At 45.9% G+C, this 24104-nt stretch overlaps 1 protein-coding gene across 1 annotated transcript in view; it reads left to right on the forward strand.

The window, feature by feature from the left end:
• Positions 1-240: 240 nt before the first annotated feature.
• The window catches only part of FBXO16 (F-box protein 16), a 56609-nt gene continuing 32745 nt past the window's right edge, over positions 241-24104 (forward strand). Inside the window, exons 1-2 of the mRNA XM_064707218.1 lie at positions 241-308; positions 15055-15145. Of these exons, the coding sequence (XP_064563288.1) occupies positions 241-308; positions 15055-15145 (159 nt within the window). The remainder of the gene's footprint in view (positions 309-15054; positions 15146-24104) is intronic.

Raw genomic sequence — 24104 nt, forward strand, 5'->3', positions numbered from 1 at the left:
GTTAGACCACGCCCCCCGCGCCATCTCGCCCCGCCCACTCCCCTCCGTCCAGCCAATTAGAGCGCGCGGGGCTGGTTGCTAGGTAGATCGCAACCCCCGGCCTCTCTAACGCCGCCGGGGGGCTCTGATTGGCTGGCGCCCCCCGGGGTTGCCGTGGAGACGGGATGCGGACGGGCGGGAGGAGGAGGCGGGCGCTGATTGGCTGGCGCCGCCTTCCCCCAGGGTTGCCATAGCGACGGGATGCGGACGGGCGGGAGGAGGAAGAGGAGGAAGAGGAGGAGGCGGCGTCGGCAGGAGGGAGGAGGAAGGTGAGAGGACACGGGGGGACACGGGGTGGCAGCAGGGCCGGGGCAGTGCCGTCCCCTGTGCTGGCACTGCTGGGGCACTCGGGGACAAGAGGGACATTGAGGGGCTGGAGCGTTCCAGAGAATGGAGATGGGGAAGGGTCTGGAGCACCAGGAGGGGCTGAGGGAGCTGGGAAGGGGCTCAGCCTGGAGAAAAGGAGGCTCAGGGGGGACCTTGTGGCTCTGCACAACTCCTGACAGGAGGGGACAGCCAGGGGAAGTTGAGCTTTGCTCTCAGGGAACAGGGACAGGAGGAGAGGGAACAAATTTCAAATTGTGCCGGGAGAGGCTCGGGTGGGAGGAAATTACCTCAAACTGTGCCAGGTTGGAGGAAATGCCCTCAAACTGTGCCAGGGGGGGCTCACGTTATCCCAAATTGTGCCAGGGGGGCTCAGGTTTTCCCAAATTGTGCCAGGGGGGCTCAGGTTATCCCAAATTGTGCCAGGGCAGGTTCAGGTGGGAGGAAATGCCCTCAAATTGTTCCAGGTTGGAGGAAATGACCTCAAATTGTGCCGGGGGGCTCAGGTTGGAGGAAATGCCCTTAAATTGTGCCAGGTTGGAGGAAATGACCCCAAACTGTGCCAGGTTGGAGGAAATGACCCCAAACTGTGCCAGGTTGGAGGAAATGGACTCAAATTGTGCCAGGGCAGGTTCAGGCTGGAGGAAATGCCCTCAAATTGTTCCAAGAGGGTACAGGTTGGGTGAAATTACCTCAAATTGTGCCAGGAGAGGCTCAGGTTGGAGGAAATGGACTCAAATTGTGCCAGGTTGGGGGAAATGCCCTCAAATTGTGCCAGGGGGGCTCAGGTTATCCAAAATTGTGCCAGGAGAGGCTCAGGCTGGAGGAAATGCCTTCAAATTGTTCCAAGAGGGTACAGGTTGGGTGAAATTACCTCAAATTGTGCCAGGAGAAGCTCAGGTTGGAGGAAATGGACTCAAATTGTTCCAAGAGGGTACAGGTTGGGTGAAATTACCCCAAATTGTGCCAGGGGGGCTCAGGTTGGAGGAAATGGACTCAAATTGTGCCAGGGGGGCTCAGGTTGGGAGAAATGATCCCAAATTGTGCCAGGTTGGAGGAAATGCCCTCAAATTGTTCCAGGTTGGAGGAAATGCCCTCAAATTGTGCCAGGTTGGAGGAAATGACCCCAAATTGTGCCAGGTTGGAGGAAATGACCCCAAATTGTGCCAGGGCAGGTTCAGGCTGTAGGAAATGGACTCAAATTGTGCCAGGTTGGAGGAAATGACCCCAAATTGTGCCAGGGGGGCTCAGGTTGGAGGAAATGCCCTCAAATTGTGCCAGGGGGGCTCAGGTTGGAGGAAATGGACTCAAATTGTTCCAAGAGGGTACAGGTTGGGTGAAATTACCTCAAATTGTGCCAGGAGAGGCTCAGGTTGGAGGAAATGCCCTCAAATTGTGCCAGAGGGGCTCAGGTGGGAGGAAATGCCTTTAGATTGTTCCAGGTTGGAGGAAATGCCTCCAAATTGTGCCAGGGGGGCTCAGGTTGGAGGAAATGATCCCAAATTGTGCCAGGTTGGAGGAAATGACCCCAAATTGTGCCAGGGGGGCTCAGGTTGGAGGAAATGCCCTCAAATTGTGCCAGGTTGGAGGAAATGACCCCAAATTGTGCCAGGGGGGCTCAGGTTATCCCAAATTGTGCCAGGGCAGGTTCAGGTGGGAGGAAATGCCTTTAGATTGTTCCAGGTTGGAGGAAATGCCCTCAAATTGTGCCAGGTTGGAGGAAATGACCTCAAATTGTGCCAGGGGGGCTCAGGTTGGAGGAAATGCCCTCAAATTGTTCCAAGAGTGTTCAGGCTGTAGGAAATGCCCTCAAATTGTGCCAGGCAGGCTCAGGTTGGAGGAAATGCCCTCAAACTGTGCCAGGTTAGAGGAAATGACCCCAAATTGTGCCAGGCAGGCTCAGGTTGGAGGAAATGCCCTCAAATTGTGCCAGGTTGGAGGAAATGACCCCAAATTGTGCCAGGAGAGGCTCAGGTTGGAGGAAATGCCCTCAAATTGTTCCAAGAGGGTACAGGTTGGGTGAAATTACCTCAAATTGTGCCAGGGGAGGCTCAGGTTGGAGGAAATGCCCTCAAACTGTGCCAGGTTGGAGGAAATGACCCCAAATTGTGCCAGGGGGGCTCAGGTTATCCCAAATTGTGCCAGGGCAGGTTCAGGTGGGAGGAAATGTCCTCAAATTGTGCCAGGGGGGCTCAGGTTATCCAAAATTGTGCCAGGAGAGGCTCAGGTTGGAGGAAATGACCTCAAATTGTTCCAAGAGGGTTCAGGTTGGAGGAAATGATCCCAAATTGTGCCAGGGGAGGCTCAGGTTGGAGGAAATGCCCTCAGATTGTGCCAAGAGGGTACAGGTTGGGTGAAATTACCTCAAATTGTGCCAGGGGAGGCTCAGGTTGGAGGAAATGGACTCAAATTGTGCCAGGGGGGCTCAGGTTGGAGGAAATGACCCAAATTGTGCCAGGGCAGGTTCAGGCTGTAGGAAATGACCTCAAACTGTGCCAGGTTGGAGGAAATGCCCTCAAATTGTTCCAAGAGTGTTCAGGCTGTAGGAAATGCCCTCAAACTGTGCCAGGTTGGAGGAAATGACCCCAAATTGTGCCAGGGGGGCTCAGGTTGGGGGAAATGATCCCAAATTGTGCCAGGTTGGAGGAAATGCCCTCAAATTGTGCCAGGTTGGAGGAAATGACCCCAAATTGTGCCAGGTTGGAGGAAATGACCCCAAATTGTGCCAGGTTGGAGGAAATGCCCTCAAATTGTTCCAAGAGTGTTCAGGCTGTAGGAAATGCCCTGAAATTGTGCCAGGCAGGCTCAGGTTGGAGGAAATGCCCTCAAATTGTGCCAGGTTGGAGGAAATGACCCCAAATTGTGCCAGGGGGGTCAGGTCAGAGGAAATGGACTCAAATTGTGCCAGGTTGGAGGAAATGACCCCAAATTGTGCCAGGGGGGCTCAGGTTGGAGGAAATGACCCCAAGTTGTACCAGGGGGGTTCAGGTCGGACATTTGGGGGTCAAACACTGGAACAGCCGCCCAGGTGGGATCCCCATCCCTGGAAATGCCCAAACCCACACGGATGGGGGGCACGGGGTTCATTTTAATGCTGGGGTTAATTTTAAAGCCTTCATTAAAATTTTAATTTTAATTAATTTTAATGCTGGGTCACTGGCTGGGTTTGCTCGGATGGGAGCACAAAACTGGCCAGGAATCGGTTTCTGTGTCAGGAATTGTTTCTGTGGCACAAATCTGGTTTTTTGGTCACAAATTTTTTTGGTCACAAATCTGGTTTTTTGGTCACAAATCTGGTTTTTTGGTCACAAATCTGTTTGTGTGTCACAAATCTGTTTTTATTGGTCACAAATCTGGTTTTTGGTCACAAATCTGATTTTTTGGTCACAAATCTGTTTGTGTGTCACAAATCTCATTTTCTGGTCACAAATCTGTTTTTTGGTCACAAATCTGTTTGTGTGTCACAAATCTGTTTTTATTGGTCACAAATCTGTTTGTGTGTCACAAATCTGTTTTTTGGTCACAAATCTGTTTTTTTGGTCACAAATCTCATTTTTTGGTCACAAATCTGTTTCTGTGTCACAAATCTCATTTTTTGGTCACAAATCTGTTTGTGTGTCACAAATCTGGTTTTTTGGTCACAAATCTGTTTTTTTGGTCACAAATCTGTTTGTGTGTCACAAATCTGTTTTTTTGGTCACAAATCTGATTTTTTGGTCACAAATCTGGGTTTTTGGTCACAAATCTGTTTCTGTGCTCACAAATCTGTTTTTCTGGTCACAAATCTGATTTTTTGGTCACAAATCTGTTTTTCTGGTCACAAATCTGATTTTTTGGTCACAAATCTGTTTGTGTGTCACAAATCTTTTTTTTTGGTCACAAATCTGTTTGTGTGTCACAAATCTGTTTCTGTGTCAGGAATTGTTTCTGTGCTCACAAATCTGTTTTTGTGGTCACAAATCTGTTTTTCTGGTCACAAATCTGGTTTTTTGGTCACAAATCTCTTTGTGTGTCACAAATCTGTTTCTGTGTCACAAATCTGTTTGTGTGTCACAAATCTGTTTGTGTGTCACAAATCTATTGTTTTGGTCACAAATCTGTTTTTTGGTCACAAATCTGGTTTTTTTGGTCACAAATCTGGTTTTTTGGTCACAAATCTGTTTGTGTGTCACAAATCTCTTTGTGTGTCACAAATCTCATTTTTTGGTCACAAATCTGTTTGTGTGTCACAAATCTGATTTTTTGGTCACAAATCTGTTTCTGTGTCAGGAATTGTTTCTGTGCTCACAAATCTGTTTTTCTGGTCACAAATCTGTTTTTTTTTTTTTTTGTCACAAATCTGTTTGTGTGTCACAAATCTGTTTGTGTGTCACAAATCTGATTTTTTGGTCACAAATCTGTTTTTTTGGTCACAAATCTGGTTTTTTGGTCACAAATCTGTTTCTGTGTCACAAATCTGGTTTTTTGGTCACAAATCTGGTTTTTTGCTCACAAATCTGTACTTTCAGACAGATTTTTCCCAAATCCTGAAGTTTCCCATTTGTCCCAAATCCTGAACTTTTCCCAAACCCTGAAGTTTCAGACAGAATTTACCCAGACCCTGAACTTTCAGACTTTTCCCAAATCCTGAAGTTTTACAGACTTTTCCCAAACCCAGGTTTCAGAATTTCCCCAGATCCGAAGTCCCAGATCCTGAAACTTTCAGACACATTTTTCCCAAATCCTAAAGTTTTACACAGATTTTTCCCAGATCCTGAAGTTTCAGATTTTCCAAGAAATGGGATTTTTATAATGTGGTAAAGAAATTATTGGGTTTTCTGCAGCTGAAGGCTCCAGCCTGGAAATGGGAGAGCTGAGGAATAAATCCTGCAGGAGAGAGAAAATGAAGGGGGAAAAATTCCCTTTTCCTGTGTTTGGGCAGGGATTTATGGAGGAATTGCTTTTTCTGAAAAAAATTCAGATATTTGGTGTCCCAAAAAGGGGAGATTTTGGTAAATATCTGATTTTGGGAGATGTTTGATATCTCCATATTTCTGGAGATTTTGGTAAATTTAAATTAAAATTGGAAAAAACCTTTGTGATCACCAAATCCAACCTCAACCATTTCTGCATTTATGGAGGAATTGCTTTTTCTGAACAAAATTCAGATATTTGGTGTCCCAAAAAGGAGAAATTTTGGTAAATATCTGATTTTGGGAGATGTCTGAAATCTCCATATTTCTGGAGATTTTGGTAAATATCTGATTTACTTGATGTGGAAATTCCTGCAAAAATCAGGAATTGTTAAGGTTGGAAAATTCTTTGGGATCACCAAATCCAACATCAACCATTTCTGCATTTATGGAGGAATTGCTTTGTCTGAACAAAATTCAGATATTTGGTGTCCCAAAAAGGGGAAATTTTGGTAAATATCTGATTTTGGGAGATGTTTGATATCTCCATATTTCTGGAGATTTTGGTAAATGTCTGATTTACTTGATGAGGAAATTCCTGCAAAAATCAGGAATTGTTAAAGTTGGAAAAATCTTTGGGATCACCAAATCCAACATCAACCCTTTCTCCATTTATGGACAAATTGCTTTTTCTGAACAAAATTCAGATATTTGGTGTCCCAAAAAGGGGAGATTTTGGTAAATGTTTAATTTTGGGAGATGTTTGATATCTCCAAAGTTCTGGAGATTTTGGTAAATTTAAATTAAAATTGGAAAAAACCTTTGGGATCACCAAATCCAACATCAACCCTTTCTCCATTTATGGAGGAATTGCTTTTTCTGAACAAAATTCAGATATTTGGTGTCCCAAAAAGGAGAAACTTTGGTAAATATCTCATTTAAAGAGATCTTTGATATCTCCAAAGTTCTGGAGATTTTGGTAAATTTAAATTAAAGTTGGGAAAAACCTTTGGGAAATCACCAAATTTCTCCATTTATTAGGAATTGCTTTGTCTGAACAAAATTCAGATATTTGGTGTCCCAAAAAGGAGAAATTTTGGTAAATATCTGATTTTGGGAGATGTTTGATATCTCCATATTTCTGGAGATTTTGGTAAATTTAAATTAAAGTTGGAAAAAACCTTTGGGGTCACCAAATCCAACCTCAACCGTGGTCACCCCCAAACCACATTTACATTTTTGGGGAAAATTTCCAGGGATTGTGATTCCACTTGTTCAAAGAATAATCATGAACACTTGTGTGATTAAGACATTAATTCTGAATTAATTATTAATTATTTATTCGTGCACAGGGTTTGATGTGAATTTTCAAAGAATAACAAACCTTGTGATTAAGACATTAATTCTGAATTAATTATTAATTATTTATTAGTGCACAGAGGTTTCAGTGGGAAATCCCAGAATCCCAGGATGGTTTGGGGTTGGGAAAGAATTCAGGGCTCAGCCCATTCCCAAAAATCAGGAATTGTTAAAGTTGGAAAAATCTTTGGGATCACCAAATCCAACATCAACCATTTCTCCATTTATGGACAAATTGCTTTTTCTGAACAAAATTCAGATATTTGGTGTCCCAAAAAGGGGAGATTTTGGTAAATATCTGATTTTGGGAGATGTCTGAAATCTCCATATTTCTGGAGATTTTGGTAAATGTCTGATTTACTTGATGAGGAAATTCCTGCAAAAATCAGGAATTGTTAAGGTTGGAAAAATCTTTGGGATCACCAAATCCAACATCAACCATTTCTGCATTTATGGAGGAATTGCTTTGTCTGAACAAAATTCAGATATTTGGTGTCCCAAAAAGGAGAAATTTTGGTAAATATCTGATTTTGGGAGATGTTTGATATCTCCATATTTCTGGAGATTTTGGTAAATTTAAATTAAAGTTGGAAAAAACCTTTGGGGTCACCAAATCCAACCTCAACCGCGGTCACCACAATTTTTTGGGGAAAATTTCCAGGGATTGTGATTCCACTTGTTCAAAGAATAATCATGAACACTTGTGTGATTAAGACATTAATTCTGAATTAATTATTAATTATTTATTAGTGCACAGAGGTTTCAGTGGGAAATCCCAGAATCCCAGGATGGTTTGGGGTTGGGAAAGAATTCAGGGCTCAGCCCATTCCCAAAAATCAGGAATTGTTAAAGTTGGAAAAATCTTTGGGATCACCAAATCCAACCTCAACCATTTCTGCATTTATGGAGGAATTGCTTTGTCTGAACAAAATTCAGATATTTGGTGTCCCAAAAAGGGGAGATTTTGGTAAATATCTGATTTAAAGAGATCTTTGATATCTCCAAAGTTCTGGAGATTTTGGTAAATTTAAATTAAAGTTGGAAAAAACCTTTGGGATCACCAAATCCAACATCAACCCTTTCTCCATTTATGGAGGAATTGCTTTTTCTGAACAAAATTCAGATATTTGGTGTCCCAAAACGGGGAGATTTTGGTAAATATCTGATTATATTATATTTTTCCCATGAAAATGAAGGAATGGCACAGGGATATTGTTCATGTTTCTTCCATGAAATCATTTAATTCCTTATTAAAATTCTAATTTTTCCCATGAAAACGAAGGAACAGCACAGGGATAACACCCGTCTTTGTTCTATGGAATCACTGAATTCCTTCATAAATTGTATTTTTTTCCACAAAAATTAAGGAATGGCCCAGGGATAACGCCCATCTTTGTTCCATTGGATCCTGCATTAAAATTCTAATTTTTTTTCTTATTAAAATTCTATTTTTCCCATAAAAACTAATGAATGGCACAGTGATAATGCCCATCTTTGTTCCATTGGATTCCTCATTAAAATTCTAATTTTTTCCTTGTTAAAATTCTATTTTTTTCCATAAAAACTAATGAATGGCACAGTGATAATGCCCATCTTTGTTCCATTGGATCCCTTGTTAAAATTCTAATTTTTCCCATAAAACCAAAGGAATGGCACTGGGATAACATTCATCTTTATTCCATTGGATTCCTTGTTAAAATTCCATTTTTCCCATTAAAAAAGAAGGAATGGCACAGGGATAACGCCCATCTTTGTTCCATTGGAGTCCTCATTAAAATTCTAATTTTTTCCTTGTTAAAATTCTATTTTTTTCCGTAAAAAATAATGAATAGCACAAGGAAAATGCCCATCCTTGTTCCATTGGATCCCTCATTAAAATTCTATTTTTTTCCCATAAAAATGAATGAATGGCACAGGGATAACATCCATCTTTATTCCTTTGGATCCCTCGTTAAAATTCTATTTTTTTCCTCGTTAAAATTCTATTTTTTCTGATAAAACACTAACGAATGTCACAGTGATGTCATCCACCTTTATTCCATTGGATCCCTCATTAAAATTCCATTTTTTCCATGAAAATGAAGGAATGGCACAGGAACAATGCCCATCTCTGTTCCATTAGATTCCTCATTATAATTCTATTTTTTTCCTTGTTAAAATTCCATTTTTTCCCATAAAAACTAATGAATGGCACAGTGATGACACCCATCTTCATTCCATTGGATCCCTCATTAAAATAATTTTTTTTTACTTGTTAAAATTCCATTTTTCCCATAAAAACGAATGAATGGCACAGTGATGACACCCATCTTCATTCCATTGGATCCCTCATTAAAATTATTTTTTTTTCCTTGTTAAAATTCCATTTTTCCCATAAAAATGAAAGAAAGGCACAATGGTAACACCCACCTTTGTTCCACTGGATCCCTTGTTGAAATTCTATTTTCTCCTTGTTAAAATTCTATTTTTTTCCCATGTTAAAATTCCATTTTTTCCATAAAAACTAATGAATGGCACAGTGATGACACCCATCTTCGTTCCATTGGATCCCTCATTAAAATTATTTTTTTTTCCTTGTTAAAATTCCATTTTTTCCCATAAAAACTAATGAATGGCGCAATGATGACACCCATCTTCGTTCCATTGGATCCCTCATTAAAATTCTATTTTTTTTCCTTGTTAAAATTCCATTTTTCCCATAAAAATGAAAGAAAGGCACAATGGTAACACCCACCTTTGTTCCACTGGATCCCTTGTTGAAATTCTATTTTCTCCTTGTTAAAATTCTATTTTTTTCCCATGTTAAAATTCCATTTTTCCCATAAAAACTAATGAATGGCACAGTGATAGCACCCATCTTCGTTCCATTGGATCCCTCATTAAAATTCTATTTTTCTCCTTGTTAAAATTCTATTTTTCCCATAAAAACTAATGAATGGCAGAGTGATAGCACCCATCTTCGTTCCATTGGATCCCTCATTAAAATAATTTTTTTTTCCTTGTTAAAATTCCATTTTTCCCATAAAAAATGAAAGAAAGGCACAATGGTAACACCCACCTTTGTTCCACAGGATGCCTTGTTGAAATTCTATTTTCTCCTTGTTAAAATTATTTTTTTTTCCTTGTTAAAATTCCATTTTTCCCATAAAAGCTAATGAATGGCACAGTGATGACACCCATCTTCGTTCCATTGGATCCCTCATTAAAATTCTATTTTTTCTCCTTGTTAAAATTCCATTTTTCCCATAAAAACTAATGAATGGCGCAGTGATGACATCCATCTTCGTCCCATTGGATCCCTCATTAAAATTCTATTTTTTTCCTTGTTAAAATTCCATTTTTTCCCATAAAAACTAATGAATGGCGCAGTGATGGCACCCATCTTCGTCCCATTGGATCCCTCATTAAAATTCTATTTTTTTCCTTGTTAAAATTCTATTTTTCCCATAAAAACTAATGAATGGCACAGTGATAATGTCCATCTTTGTTCCATTGGATCCCTCATTAAAATTCTATTTTTTTCCTTGTTAAAATTCCATTTTTCCCATAAAAAATGAAAGAATGGCACAATGGTAACACCCACCTTTGTTCCACTGGATCCCTTGTTGAAATTCTATTTTCTCCTTGTTAAAATTCTATTTTTTTCCCATGTTAAAATTCCATTTTCCCAAAAAACTAATGAATGGTGCAGTGATGACACCCATCTTCGTTCCATTGGATCCCTCATTAAAATTCTTTTTTTTTCCTTGTTAAAATTCCATTTTTTCCCATAAAAACTAATGAATGGCACAGTGATGACACCCATCTTCGTTCCATTGGATCCCTCATTAAAATTCTATTTTTTTCCTTGTTAAAATTCTATCTTTTCCCATAAATATAAACCAAATGGCACAGGGATAACGCCCACCTTTATCCCATTGGATCCCTCACTAAAATTCCATTTTCTCTCCATTTTTTCCGTTTGCAGCCCCCTAAAGGAGCCCCCACGTTCCCGATGGCGTTTGCGGCTCCCAAACCCCGCGAGGGCTCCGGGCTCCGCCTCAGCTCCTGGACCCCCCTCAGCCATCGGCTCATCAACGACCAGGCAAGTCCCAAAATCCCCAAAATCCCCAAAAATCAGGGAATATTTCAGGGAATAATTCAGGGAATAATTCAGGGAATAATTCAGGGAAGTTCAGAATTCCTGAGCCACCCAGGTCACCCAGCCCAGCTCCCAAACCCCGCGAGGGCTCCAGGCTCCGCCACAGCTCCTGGACCCCTCTGAGCCATCAGATCATTACGACCAGGCAAGTTCCCAAAATCCCCAATATCCCAAAATTCAGGGAATAATTCTGGGAATAATTCAGGGAAATTCATGGAATAATTCAGGGAATCATTCAGGGAATAATTCAGGGAAATTCAGAATTCCTGACCCACCAGGTCACCAGCCCAGCTCCCAAACCCGCGAGGGCTCTGACCAGGCAAGTCCAAAAATCCCAAAATCTCCAAAATTCAGGGAATCATTCAGGAATAATTCAGGGAATAATTCAGGGAATAATTCAGGGAAATTCAGAATTCCTGACCCACCCAGGTCACCCAGCCCAGCTCCCAAACCCCGCGATGGCTCCAGGCTCCGCCTCAGCTCCTGGATCCCCCTCAGCCATCAGCTCATCAACGACCAGGCAAGTCCCAAAATCCTGAAATTCAGGGAATAATTCAGGGAATAATTCAGGGAAATTCAGAATTCCTGACCCACCGAGGTCATCCAGCACAACACCTCAAGGAAAAGCCAATTCCAGGATTTATGTCCCTGAAGATTGGTTTGGAATAGTCTCAAAATTCTCCCCCTTGAACCATCGGCTCATCAACGACCAGGCAAGTCCCCAAAATCCTGAAATTCAGGGAATAATTCAGGGAATAATTCAGGGAAATTAGGGATAATCAGGGAAAAATTCAGGGAAATTCAGAATTCCTGGCCCACCAAGTCACCCAGCCCAGCTCCCAAACCCGCGAGGGCTCCAGGCTCCGCCGCAGCTCCTGACCCCCTGAGCATCGGCTCATCAACGACCAGGCAAGTCCAAAATCCCAACCCGAAATCCCCAAAATTCAGGGAATAATTCAGGGAATCATTCAGGAATAATTCAGGGAAATTCAGAATTCCTGACCCACCCAGGTCACCCAGCCCAGCTCCCAAACCCCGCGAGGCTCCGGGCTGCACCTCAGCTCCTGGACCCCCCTCAGCCATCGGCTCATCAACGACCAGGCAAGTCCCAAAATCCCAAAAATTCAGGGAATAATTCAGGGAAAATTCAGAATTCCTGACCCACCAGGTCATCCAGCACAACACCTCAAGAAAAGCCAATTCCAGGATTTTGTCCCTGAGATGGTTTGAATAGTCTCAAATTCTACCCCCTGACCATCGGCACATGAACGACCAGGCAAGTCCCCAACATCCTGAAATTCAGGGAATAATTCAGGGAAATTCAGAATTCCTGAGCCCACCAAGGTCATCCAGGACAACACCTCAAGGAAAAGCCAATTCCAGGATTAATATCCCTGAAGATTGGTTTGGAATAGTCTCAAAATTCTCCCCCCTGAGCCATCGGCTCATGAACGACCAGGCAAGTTCCCAAAATCCCCAAAATTCAGGGAATAAATCAGGGAATATTTCAGGGAATAATTCAGGGAATAATTCAGGGAATAATTTAGGGAATAATTCAGGGAAATTCAGAATTCCTGACCCACTCAGGTCACCCAGCCCAGCTCCCAAACCCCGCGATGGCTCCGACCAGGCAAGTCCAAAAATCCCCAAAATCCCCAAAATTCAGGGGAAAATTCAGGGAATAATTCAGGGAATAACTCAGGGAACAATTCAGGGGATATTTCAGGGAAATTCAGAATTCCTGACCCACCCAGGTCACCCAGCCCAGCTCCCAAACCCCGCGATGGCTCCGGGCTCCGTCTCAGCTCCTGGACCCCCCTGAGCCATCCGCTCATGAACGACCAGGCAAGTCCCAAAATCCCCAAAATTCAGCGAATAATTCAGGGAAATTCAGGGAATTGTTCAGGGAAAAATTCAGGGAAATTCAGAATTCCTGGCCCACCCAGGTCACCCAGCCCAGCTCCCAAACTCCGCGAGGGCTCCAGGCTCCGCCTCAGCTCCTGGACCGCCCTGAGCCATCGGCTCATCAACGACCAGGCAAGTCCCAAAATCCCCGAAATCCCCAAAATTCAGGGAATAACTCAGGGAATAATTCAGGGAATAATTCAGGGAAATTCACAATTCCTGACCCACCCAGGTCACCCAGCCCAGCTCCCAAACCCCGCGATGGCTCCGGGCTCCGCTTCAGCTCCTGGACCCCCCTCAACCATCAGCTCATCAACGACCAGGCAAGTCCCAAAATCCTGAAATTCAGGGAAATTCATGGAATAATTCAGGGAATAATTCAGGGAAATTCACAATTCCTGACCCACCCAGGTCACCCAGCCCAGCTCCCAAACCCCGCGATGGCTCCGGGCGGCGCCTCAGCTCCTGGACCCCCCTGAGCCATCGGCTCATCAACGACCAGGCAAGTCCCAAAATCCCCAAAATTCAGGGAAAAATTCAGGGAAATTCAGAATTGCTGAGCCCACCAAGGTCATCCAGCACAACACCTCAAGGAAAAGCCAATTCCAGGATTTATGTCCCTGAAGATTGGTTTGGAATAGTCTCAAAATTCTCCCCCCTGAGCCATCGGCTCATGAACGACCAGGCAAGTCCCCAAATCATGAAATTCAGAAAATAATTCAGGGAATAATTCAGGGAAATTCATGGAATCATTCAGGGAATCATTCAGGGAATCATTCAGGGAATAATTCAGGGAAATTCACAATTCCTGACCCACCCAGGTCACCCAGCCCAGCTCCCAAACCCCGCGATGGCTCCGACCAGGCAAGTCCAAAAATCCCCAAAATCCCCAAAATTCAGGGAATCATTCAGGGAATAATTCAGGGAATCATTCAGGGAATAATTCAGGGAATAATTCAGGGAAATTCAGAATTCCTGACCCACCGAGGTCATCCAGCACAACACCTCAAGGAAAAGCCAATTCCAGGATTTATGTCCCTGAAGATTGGTTTGGAATAGTCTCAAAATTCTCCCCCCTGAACCATCGGCTCATGAACGACCAGGCAAGTCCCAAAATCCCCAAAATCCCCAAAATTCAGGGAATAATTCAGGGAATAATTCAGGGAATAATTCAGGGAAATTCACAATTCCTGAGCCACCCAGGTCACCCAGCCCAGCTCCCAAACCCCGCGAGGGCTCCAGGCTCCGCCTCAGCTCCTGGACCCCCCTGAGCCATCGGCTCATCAACGACCAGGCAAGTCCCAAAATCCTGAAATTCAGGGAAAAATTCAGGGAAATTCAGAATTCCTGACCCACCAAGGTCATCCAGCACAACACCTCAAGGAAAAGCCAATTCCAGGATTTATGTCCCTGAAGATTGGTTTGGAATAGTCTCAAAATTCTCCCCCCTGAACCATCGGCTCATGAACGACCAGGCAAGTCCCCAAAATCCTGAAATTCAGGGAATAATTCAGGGAATAATTCAGGGAATCATTCAGGGAATCATTCAGGGAAATTCACAATTCCTGAGCCACCCAGGTCACCCAGCCCAGCTCCCAAACCCCGCGATGGCTCCAGGCTCCGCCGCAGCTCCTGGACCCCCCTGAACCATCGGCTCATGAACGACCAGGCAAGTCCCAAAATCCCCAAAATCCCCAAAATTCAGGGAATAATTCAGGGAAATTCATGGAATAATTCAGGGAATCATTCAGGGAATAATTCAGGGAAATTCACAATTCCTGACCCACCCAGGTCACCCAGCCCAGCTCCCAAACCCCGCGATGGCTCCAGGCTGCGCCTCAGCTCCTGGACCCCCCTGAGCCATCGGCTCATCAACGACCAGGCAAGTCCCCAAAATCCCCGAAATTCAGGGAATAATTTGGGGAATAATTCAGGGAATAACTCAGGAATAGTTCAGGGAATAATTCAGGGAATAATTCAGAATTCCTGAGCCCACCGAGGTCATCCAGCACAACACCTCAAGGAAAAGCCAATTCCAGGATTTATGTCCCTGAAGATTGGTTTGGAATAGTCTCAAAATTCTGCCCCCTGAACCATCGGCTCATGAACGACCAGGCAAGTCCCCAAAATCCTGAAATTCAGGGAAAAATTCAGGGAATAATTCAGGGAATCATTCAGGGAATAATTCAGGAAATTCAGAATTCCCGACCCACCCAGGTCACCCAGCCCAGCTCCCAAACCCCGCGATGGCTCCGACCAGGCAAGTCCCAAAATCCCCAAAATCCCCAAAATTCAGGGAATAATTCAGGGAATAACTCAGAGAAATTCATGGAATAATTCAGGGAATCATTCACGGAATAATTCAGGGAATCCCAGAATTCCTGACCCGCCCAGGTCACCCAGCCCAGCTCCCAAACCCCGCGATGGCTCCGGGCGGCGCCTCAGCTCCTGGACCCCCCTCAACCATCGGCTCATCAACGACCAGGCAAGTCCCAAAATGCCCAAAATCCCCAAAAATCAGGGAATATTTCAGGGAATAATTCAGGGAATAACTCAGGGAATAATTCAGGGAAATTCACAATTCCTGACCCACCCAGGTCACCCAGCCCAGCTCCCAAACCCTGCGATGGCTCCGGGCTCCGCCGCCGCTCCTGGACCCCCCTCAGCCATCGGCTCATGAACGACCAGGCAAGTCCCAAAATCCTGAAATTCAGGGAATAATTCAGGGAAATTCAGAATTCCTGACCCACCGAGGTCATCCAGGACAACACCTCAAGGAAAAGCCAATTCCAGGATTTATGTCCCTGAAGATTGGTTTGGAATAGTCTCAAAATTCTCCCCCCTGAGCCATCGGCTCATGAACGACCAGGCAAGTCCCCAAAATCCTGAAATTCAGGGAATAATTCAGGGAATAATTCAGGGAATAATTCAGGGAATAATTCAGGGAAATTCAGAATTCCTGACCCACCCAGGTCACCCAGCCCAGCTCCCAAACCCCGCGAGGGCTCCAGGCTCCGCCTCAGCTCCTGGACCCCCCTCAGCCATCGGATCATCAACGACCAGGCAAGTCCCAAAATCCTGAAATTCAGGGAATAATTCAGGGAAATTCAGAATTCCTGAGCCCACCAAGGTCATCCAGGACAACACCTCAAGGAAAAGCCAATTCCAGGATTAATATCCCTGAAGATTGGTTTGGAATAGTCTCAAAATTCTCCCCCCTGAGCCATCGGCTCATCAACGACCAGGCAAGTCCCAAAATCCTGAAATTCAGGGAAAAATTCAGGGAATAATTCAGGGAAATTCACAATTCCTGACCCACCCAGGTCACCCAGCCCAGCTCCCAAACCCCGCGATGGCTCCGACCAGGCAAGTCCAAAAATCCCCAAAATCCCCAAAATTCAGGGAATAATTCAGGGAATAATTCAGGGAATAATTCAGGGAATAATTCAGGGAATAATTCAGGGAATAATTCAGGGAAATTCAGAATTCCTGACCCACCCAGGTCACCCAGCCCAGCTCCCAAACCCCGCGATGGCTCCAGGCTCCGCCTCAGCTCCTGGACCCCCCTGAGCCATCGGCTCATCAACGACCAGGCAAGTCCCAAAATCCCCAAAATTCAGCGAATAATTCAGGGAAATTCAGAATTGCTGAGCCCACCGAGGTCATCCAGCACAACACCTCAAGGAAAAGCCAATTCCAGGATTTATGTCCCTGAAGATTGGTTTGGAATAGTCTCAAAATTCTCCCCCTTGAACCATCGGCTCATCAACGACCAGGCAAGTCCCAAAATCCTGAAATTCAGGGAATAACTCAGGGAATCATTCAGGGAATAATTCAGGGAAATTCAGAATTCCTGACCCACCCAGGTCACCCAGCCCAGCTCCCAAACCCCGCGATGGCTCCGACCAGGCAAGTCCAAAAATCCCCAAAATCCCCAAAATTCAGGGAATAATTCAGGGAATAATTCAGGGAATAACTCAGGGAATAATTCAGGGAATAATTCAGGGAAATTCAGAATTCCTGACCCACCCAGGTCACCCAGCCCAGCTCCCAAACCCCGCGATGGCTCCAGGCTCCGCCTCAGCTCCTGGATCCCCCTCAGCCATTGGCTCATCAACGACCAGGCAAGTCCCAAAATCCAGAAATTCAGGGAATAATTCAGGGAATAATTCAGGGAAATTCAGAATTCCTGACCCACCCAGGTCACCCAGCACAACACCTCAAGGAAAAGCCAATTCCAGGATTTATGTCCCTGAAGATTGGTTTGGAATAGTCTCAAAATTCTCCCCCTTGAACCATCGGCTCATCAACGACCAGGCAAGTCCCCAAAATCCTGAAATTCAGGGAATAATTCAGGGAATAATTCAGGGAATAATTCAGGGAATAACTCAGGGAATAACTCAGGGAATAATTCAGGGAATAATTCAGGGAAATTCACAATTCCTGACCCACCCAGGTCACCCAGCCCAGCTCCCAAACCCCGCGAGGGCTCCAGGATCCGCTGCAGCTCCTGGACCCCCCTCAGCCATCGGCTCATTACGACCAGGCAAGTCCCAAAATCCTGAAATTCAGGGAATAACTCAGGGAATCATTCAGGGAATAATTCAGGGAAATTCAGAATTCCTGACCCACCCAGGTCACCCAGCCCAGCTCCCAAACCCCGCGAGGGCTCCAGGCTCTGTCTCAACTCCTGGACCCCTCTGAGCCATCGGCTCATTACGACCAGGCAAGTCCCAAAATCCTGAAATTCAGGGAATAACTCAGGGAATAATTCAGGGAATAATTCAGGAAATTCACAATTCCTGACCCACCCAGGTCACCCAGCCCAGCTCCCAAACCCCGCGAGGGCTCCGGGCTCCGCCGCCGCTCCTGGACCCCCCTCAGCCATCGGCTCATGAACGACCAGGCAAGTCCCAAAATCCTGAAATTCAGGGAATAATTCAGGGAAATTCAGAATTCCTGATCCACCAATGTCATCCAGCACAACACCTCAAGGAAAAGACAACTCCAGAATTTATTCCCCAAGGATTGGTTTGGAATAGTCTCAAAATTCTCCCCCCTGAACCATCGGCTCATCAACGACCAGGCAAGTCCCCAAAATCCTGAAATTCAGGGAAAAATTCAGGGAATAATTCGGGGAATAACTCAGGGAAATTCAGAATTCCTGACCCACCCAGGTCACCCAGCCCAGCTCCCAAACCCCGCGATGGCTCCGACCAGGCAAGTCCAAAAATCCCCAAAATCCCCAAAATTCAGGGAATAATTCAGGGAATCATTCAGGGAATAATTCAGGGAATCCCAGAGTTCCTGACCCACCGAGGTCAGGAGAGCCTCAGCTCAGAGGCGTCTCCAAGAACGCCGCAAGCAAACCCGCCGTCGGTCTTTGCTCAAAAACCACAAACAGCTCCTTCCTCCTCCTCCTCCTCCTCCTCCTCCTCCCCGGAATCCCCCAACCCCAAACCTCACATCCCTGACTATTCATCGCTTCCTTGGGGCAAATCCATTTTTTTCCAAATTCAGCTAGTTGGGTTTTTTTTGGGTGTTTTTCCAACGCAAATAAAGCAAATAATGACTGTCAAGGCACAAATGACAGAAATGCCATTTTGCTGCCCTCACCAGCCACTCTCCTGCTGGGAGAGGCAGAGCTGGAGCTGTCACATCAGCGCTGAGCACGTCCCTCTCTGCAGGAGCCGGCTCAGAGCTCAGTTCTGCAGCTCACACCCATCCAGCAGCGCCTTTTCCCGTTTCATCACCGTTTGATGAGCCCGGCTCTTTCCCTCCTCCTCCTCCTCCTCCTCCTCCTCCTCTTTGATGGGTGTGCTGGAAAAATCCCTTCCAGCTTTCCCTCGCTTCCCAGGTTGTCGGATCTCAAGATCTCAGTCCTGAGATGCTGAGCCACCGAGACCACCTTGGGGGGCTCGGGAGTCCTGGGATGTTGCCAGAAGTGTCTGGTGGCTGGACTTTAACCCTACACAGGAGACGACAAGGATGAGGGCTTCACCGGGTGAATGGTGAAGGGATTGGTTAATTAGAGGGTGAGACACAGGGTTTAGGATTTATGTACAGGGGGGTTTGGAGGAGTAAGATGGAGGAATTGGGGTGTGTCCTGTCCTCCTTCTTCTTCCTCTTCTCCTCCATCTTCTTTGGCCACGGTGGCACCTTTGGATTGGTTATTACTGAGAGTACACCGAGTTATAAGAATAGATGGTATTGGGGAAAAATGATAAATATTGTACACGTAACAATGGGTATAAAGATACGTGGCTGCCCGAAGGGCAGACAGAGTGTGCCCATGGCTGACTGCTGAGCAGATCTCTGGTGGCTGAAAGAACATCTTTTAGATAAACAATTAATAAACATAAAAACCAAAAGAAGAACTGAAGCCTCTTCTCGTCCTTCGATACGCGGGCTGCCCCAAGGCCACCTCGGGCCTTCCCAGGCCCCTCAAACAGCCGAGATAAACCGGACACTTGGCGTCCCTGGGCGGACAAGAACCACCACAACCTTTCGGGGAGATAAACCGGACACCAGGTCACCCTCCCAAAGGCTGCAGGCGGGGTTGTGGCCGTGGGGAGCCGCGTGTTGGGGCTTTGGGCTCCGGCTCCGCACGGAGAAAGGTCAGGATCAGAAATCCTCCTCTGGATTTGGACCCGGATCGCCCTCGCTGGGAGCTGCAAAGCGGCCGAGGAGCAAAGGCCGCTCCTGCCAGCCCCTTCCTGAAGGGTTTGGTGAGCGGGGATGGGATCCTGCGGGGTTTCAGGCGCTCAGGATTGACGGGATTTGTGAATTAACGAGGTGGGAAGTTGGGCTTTTGGGGCAGCTCCCATCCCTGCGGGGCCGGGAGAGAGGAACTGCCAGGCTGGGAGAGTTTGGAGGGATCGCCTGGAGAAGGGAGGGATCGAGCTCAGAGCCCTTCCAGGGGCTGGGAATGTTCACCTGGAGAAAAGGACACTCAGAGCCCTTCCAGGAGCTTTGGATTTTCACCTGGACCCTCAGAGCCCTTCCAGGAGCTGGAAATGTTCACCTGCAGAAGAGAAGGAACCTCAGAATCCTTCCAGGAGCTTTGGATGCTCACCTGGAGAAGAGAAGGATCCATGGAGAGCTCAGAGCTCCTTCCAGGAGCTGGGAATGTTCACCTGGAGAAGAGAAGAACCCTCAGAGCCCTTCCAGGACCTTTCGGTGTTCACCTGGAGAAGAGAAGGATCCATGGAGAAATCAGAGCCCATTCCAGGAGCTGGGAATGTTCACCTGGAGAAAAGGACACTCAGAGCTCCTTCCAGGAGCTGGGAATGTTCACCTGCAGAAGAGAAGGAACCTCAGAGCCCTTCCAGGAGCTTTGGGTGCTCACCTGGAGAAGGGAAGGATCCAGGCAGAGCTCAGAGCCCATTCCAGGAGCTGGGAATGTTCACCTGGAGAAAAGGACACTCAGAGCCCTTCCAGGAGCTGGAAATGTTTATCTGGAGAGAAGAAAGAACCTCAGAATCCTTCCAGGAGCTTTGGGTGCTCACCTGGAGATGAGAAGGATCCAGGGAGAGCTCAGAGCCCATTCCAGGGGCTGGGAATGTTCACCTGGAGAAAAGGACACTCAGAGCCCTTCCAGGAGCTTTGGATTTTCACCTGGACCCTCAGAGCCCTTCCAGGAGCTGGAAATGTTCACCTGCAGAAGAGAAGGAACCTCAGAGCCCTTCCAGGAGCTTTGGGTGCTCACCTGGAGAAGAGAAGGATCCATGGAGAGCTCAGAGCTCCTTCCAGGAGATGGAAATGTTCACCTGGAGAAGAGAAGGACCCTCAGAGCCCTTCCAGGACCTTTCGGTGTTCACCTGGAGATGAGAAGGATCCAGGGAGGGCTCAGAGCCCATTCCAGGAGCTGGAAATGTTCACCTGGAGAAGAGAAGGACCCTCAGAGCCCTTCCAGGAGCTTTGGGTGTTCACCTGGAGAAGAGAAGGATCCATGGAGAAATCAGAGCCCATTCCAGGAGCTGGGAATGTTCACCTGGAGAAGAGAAGGAGCCTCAGAGCCCTTCCAGGAGCTTTGGGTGCTCACCTGGAGAAGAGAAGGATCCAGGGAGGGCTCAGAGCCCATTCCAGGAGCTGGGAATGTTCACCTGGAGAAAAGGACACTCAGAGCCCTTCCAGGAGCTTTGGGAGTTCACCTGGAGAGGAGAAGGATCCAGGGAGGGCTCAGAGTCCATTCCAGGAGATGGAAATGTTCACCTGGAGAAAAGGACACTCAGAGCCCTTCCAGGAGCTTTGGGTGCTCACCTGGATCAGGGAAGGCTCCAGGCAGAGCTCAGAGCCCATTCCAGGAGCTGGGAATGTTCACCTGGAGAAGAGAAGGACCCTCAGAGCCCTTCCAGGACCTTTCGGTGTTCACTTGGAGATGAGAAGGATCCATGGAGAGCTCAGAGCCCATTCCAGGAGCTGGGAATGTTCACCTGGAGAAAAGGACACTCAGAGCCCTTCCAGGAGCTTTGGGTGCTCACCTGGAGAGGAGAAGGATCCAGGGAGAGCTCAGAGCCCTTCCAGGAGATGGAAATGTTCATCCAGGGAAGGGAAGGTCACTCAGAGCCCTTCCAGGAGCTTTGGGTGCTCACCTGGATCAGGGAAGGATCCAGGGAGAGCTCAGAGCCCCTTCCAGGAGATGGAAATGTTCACCTGGAGAAAAGGACACTCAGAGCCCTTCCAGGAGCTTTCGGTGTTTACTTGGAGATGGAGAAGGATCCAGGGAGACTTCAGAGCCCTTCCAGGAGCTGGAAATGTTCACCTGGAGAAAAGGACACTCAGAGCCCATTCCAGGAGCTTTGGATTTTCACCTGGACCCTCAGAGCCCTTCCAGGATCTGGAAATGTTCACCTGGAGAAGAGAAGGAACCTCAGAATCCTTCCAGGAGCTTTGGATGCTCACCTGGAGAAGAGAAGGATCCAGGGAGGGCTCAGAGCCCATTCCAGGATCTGGAAATGTTCACCTGGAGAAGAGAAGGACCCTCAGAGCCCTTCCAGGACCTTTCGGTGTTCACCTGGAGAAGAGAAGGATCCAGGGAGAGCTCAGAGCCCTTCCAGGAGCTGGGAATGTTCACCTGGAGAAGAGAAGGACCCTCAGAGCCCTTCCAGGACCTTTGGGTGTTCACCTGGATCAGGGAAGGATCCAGGGAGACTTCAGAGGCCATTCCAGACACTGGGAATGTTCACCTGGAGAAAAGGACACTCAGAGCCCTTCCAGGAGCTTTGGATTTTCACCTGGACCCTCAGAGCCCTTCCAGGATCTGGAAATGTTCACCTGGAGAAGAGAAGGACCCTCAGAGCCCTTCCAGGACCTTTCGGTGTTCACCTGGAGATGAGAAGGATCCATGGAGAAATCAGAGCCCATTCCAGGAGCTGGAAATGTTCGCCTGGAGAGGAAAAGGACCCTCAGAACCCTTCCAGAAACTTTGGGTGTTCACCTGGAGAAGGGAAGGATCCAGGCAGAGCTCAGAGCCCTTCCAGGAGCTGGAAATGCTCACCTGGAGAAAAGGACACTCAGAGCCCTTCCAGGAGCTTTGGATTTTCACCTGGACCCTCAGAACCCTTCCAGGAGCTGGAAATGTTCACCTGGAGAAGAGAAGGAACCTCAGAATCCTTCCAGGAGCTTTGGGTGCTCACCTGGATCAGGGAAGGATCCAGGGAGAGCTCAGAGCCCTTCCAGGCGCTGGGAATGTTCACCTGGAGAAAAGGACACTCAGAGCCCTTCCAGGAACTTTGGGTGTTCACCTGGAGAAGGGAAGGATCCAGGCAGAGCTCAGAGCCCTTCCAGGAGCTGGAAATGTTCACCTGGAGAAAAGGAGACTCAGAGCCCTTCCAGGAGCTTTGGGTGCTCACCTGGAGAGGAGAAGGATCCATGGAGAGCTCAGAGCTCATTCCAGGAGATGGAAATGCTCACCTGCAGAAGGGAAGAACCCTCAGAGCCCTTCCAGGACCTTTCGGTGTTCACCTGGAGAAGAGAAGGATCCAGGGAGACTTCAGAGCCCATTCCAGACGCTGGGAATGTTCACCTGGAGAAAAGGACACTCAGAGCCCTTCCAGGAGCTTTGGGTGCTCACCTGGATCAGAGAAGGATCCAGGGAGAGCTCAGAGCCCATTCCAGGAGCTGGGAATGTTCACCTGGAGAAAAGGACCCTTAGAGCCCATTCCAGGAGCTTTGGATTTTCACCTGGACCCTCAGAGCCCTTCCAGGAGCTGGGAATGTTCATCCAGGGAAGGGAAGGACACTCAGAGCCCTTCCAGGAGCTTTGGATTTTCACCTGGACCCTCAGAGCCCTTCCAGGAGCTGGGAATGTTCACCTGGAGAAGAGAAGAACTCTCAGGGCCCTTCCAGGATCTTTGGGTGCTCACCTGGAGAGGAGAAGGATCCAGGGAGAGCTCAGAGCCCCTTCCAGGCCCTGAAGGAAAAAATCCATAAAAAACATGGAAATATCCATAGAAATACATACATGGATTTATGGAATAAATCTGTCTAAAATATGGAAATATCCAAATCAATAGAAATGGATTTATGGGATAAATCAATGCAAAACATGGAAATATCCATAGAAATACATACATGGATTTATGGAATAAATCTGTCTAAAATATGGAAATATCCAAATCAATAAATTTATAGAATAAATCAATCTAAAATATGGAAATATCCATAGAAATAAATACATGGATTTATGGAATTAATCAATATCAAATATGGAAACATCCAAATCAATAAATTTATGGAATAAATCAATGTAAAATATGGAAATATCCAAATCAATAAAAATGGATTTATGGGATAAATCAATGCAAAATATGGAAATATCCATAGAAATAAATACATGGATTTATGGAAAAAAACCATAAAAAATACATAAATATCCAAATCAATAGAAATGGATTTATGGGATAAATCAATGTAAAGTATGGAAATATCCATAGAAATAAATACATGGATTTATGGAATAAATCTGTCTAAAATATGGAAATATCCAAATCAATAGAAATGGATTTATGGGATAAATCAATGTAAAGTATGGAAATATCCATAGAAATAAATACATGGATTTATGGAAAAAATCCATAAAAAATATGGGAATATCCGAATCAATAAAAATGGATTGATGGGATAAATCAATGCAAAATATGGAAATATCCATAGAAATAAATACATGGATTTATCGAATAAATACATAAAAAATACGGAAATGTCCAAATCAATAGAAATGGATTGATGGGATAAATCAATGTAAAATATGGAAATATCCATAGAAATAAATACATGGATTTATGGAATAAATCAATATAAAATATGGAAACATCCAAATCAATAAATTTATAGAATAAATCAATCTAAAATATGGAAATATCCAAATCAATAAAAATGGATTTATGGGATAAATAAATGTAAAGTATGGAAATATCCATAGAAATAAATACATGGATTTA

This window comes from Zonotrichia leucophrys, chromosome 3, assembly GCF_028769735.1.
Source record: "Zonotrichia leucophrys gambelii isolate GWCS_2022_RI chromosome 3, RI_Zleu_2.0, whole genome shotgun sequence".
Taxonomy (NCBI): domain Eukaryota; kingdom Metazoa; phylum Chordata; class Aves; order Passeriformes; family Passerellidae; genus Zonotrichia; species Zonotrichia leucophrys.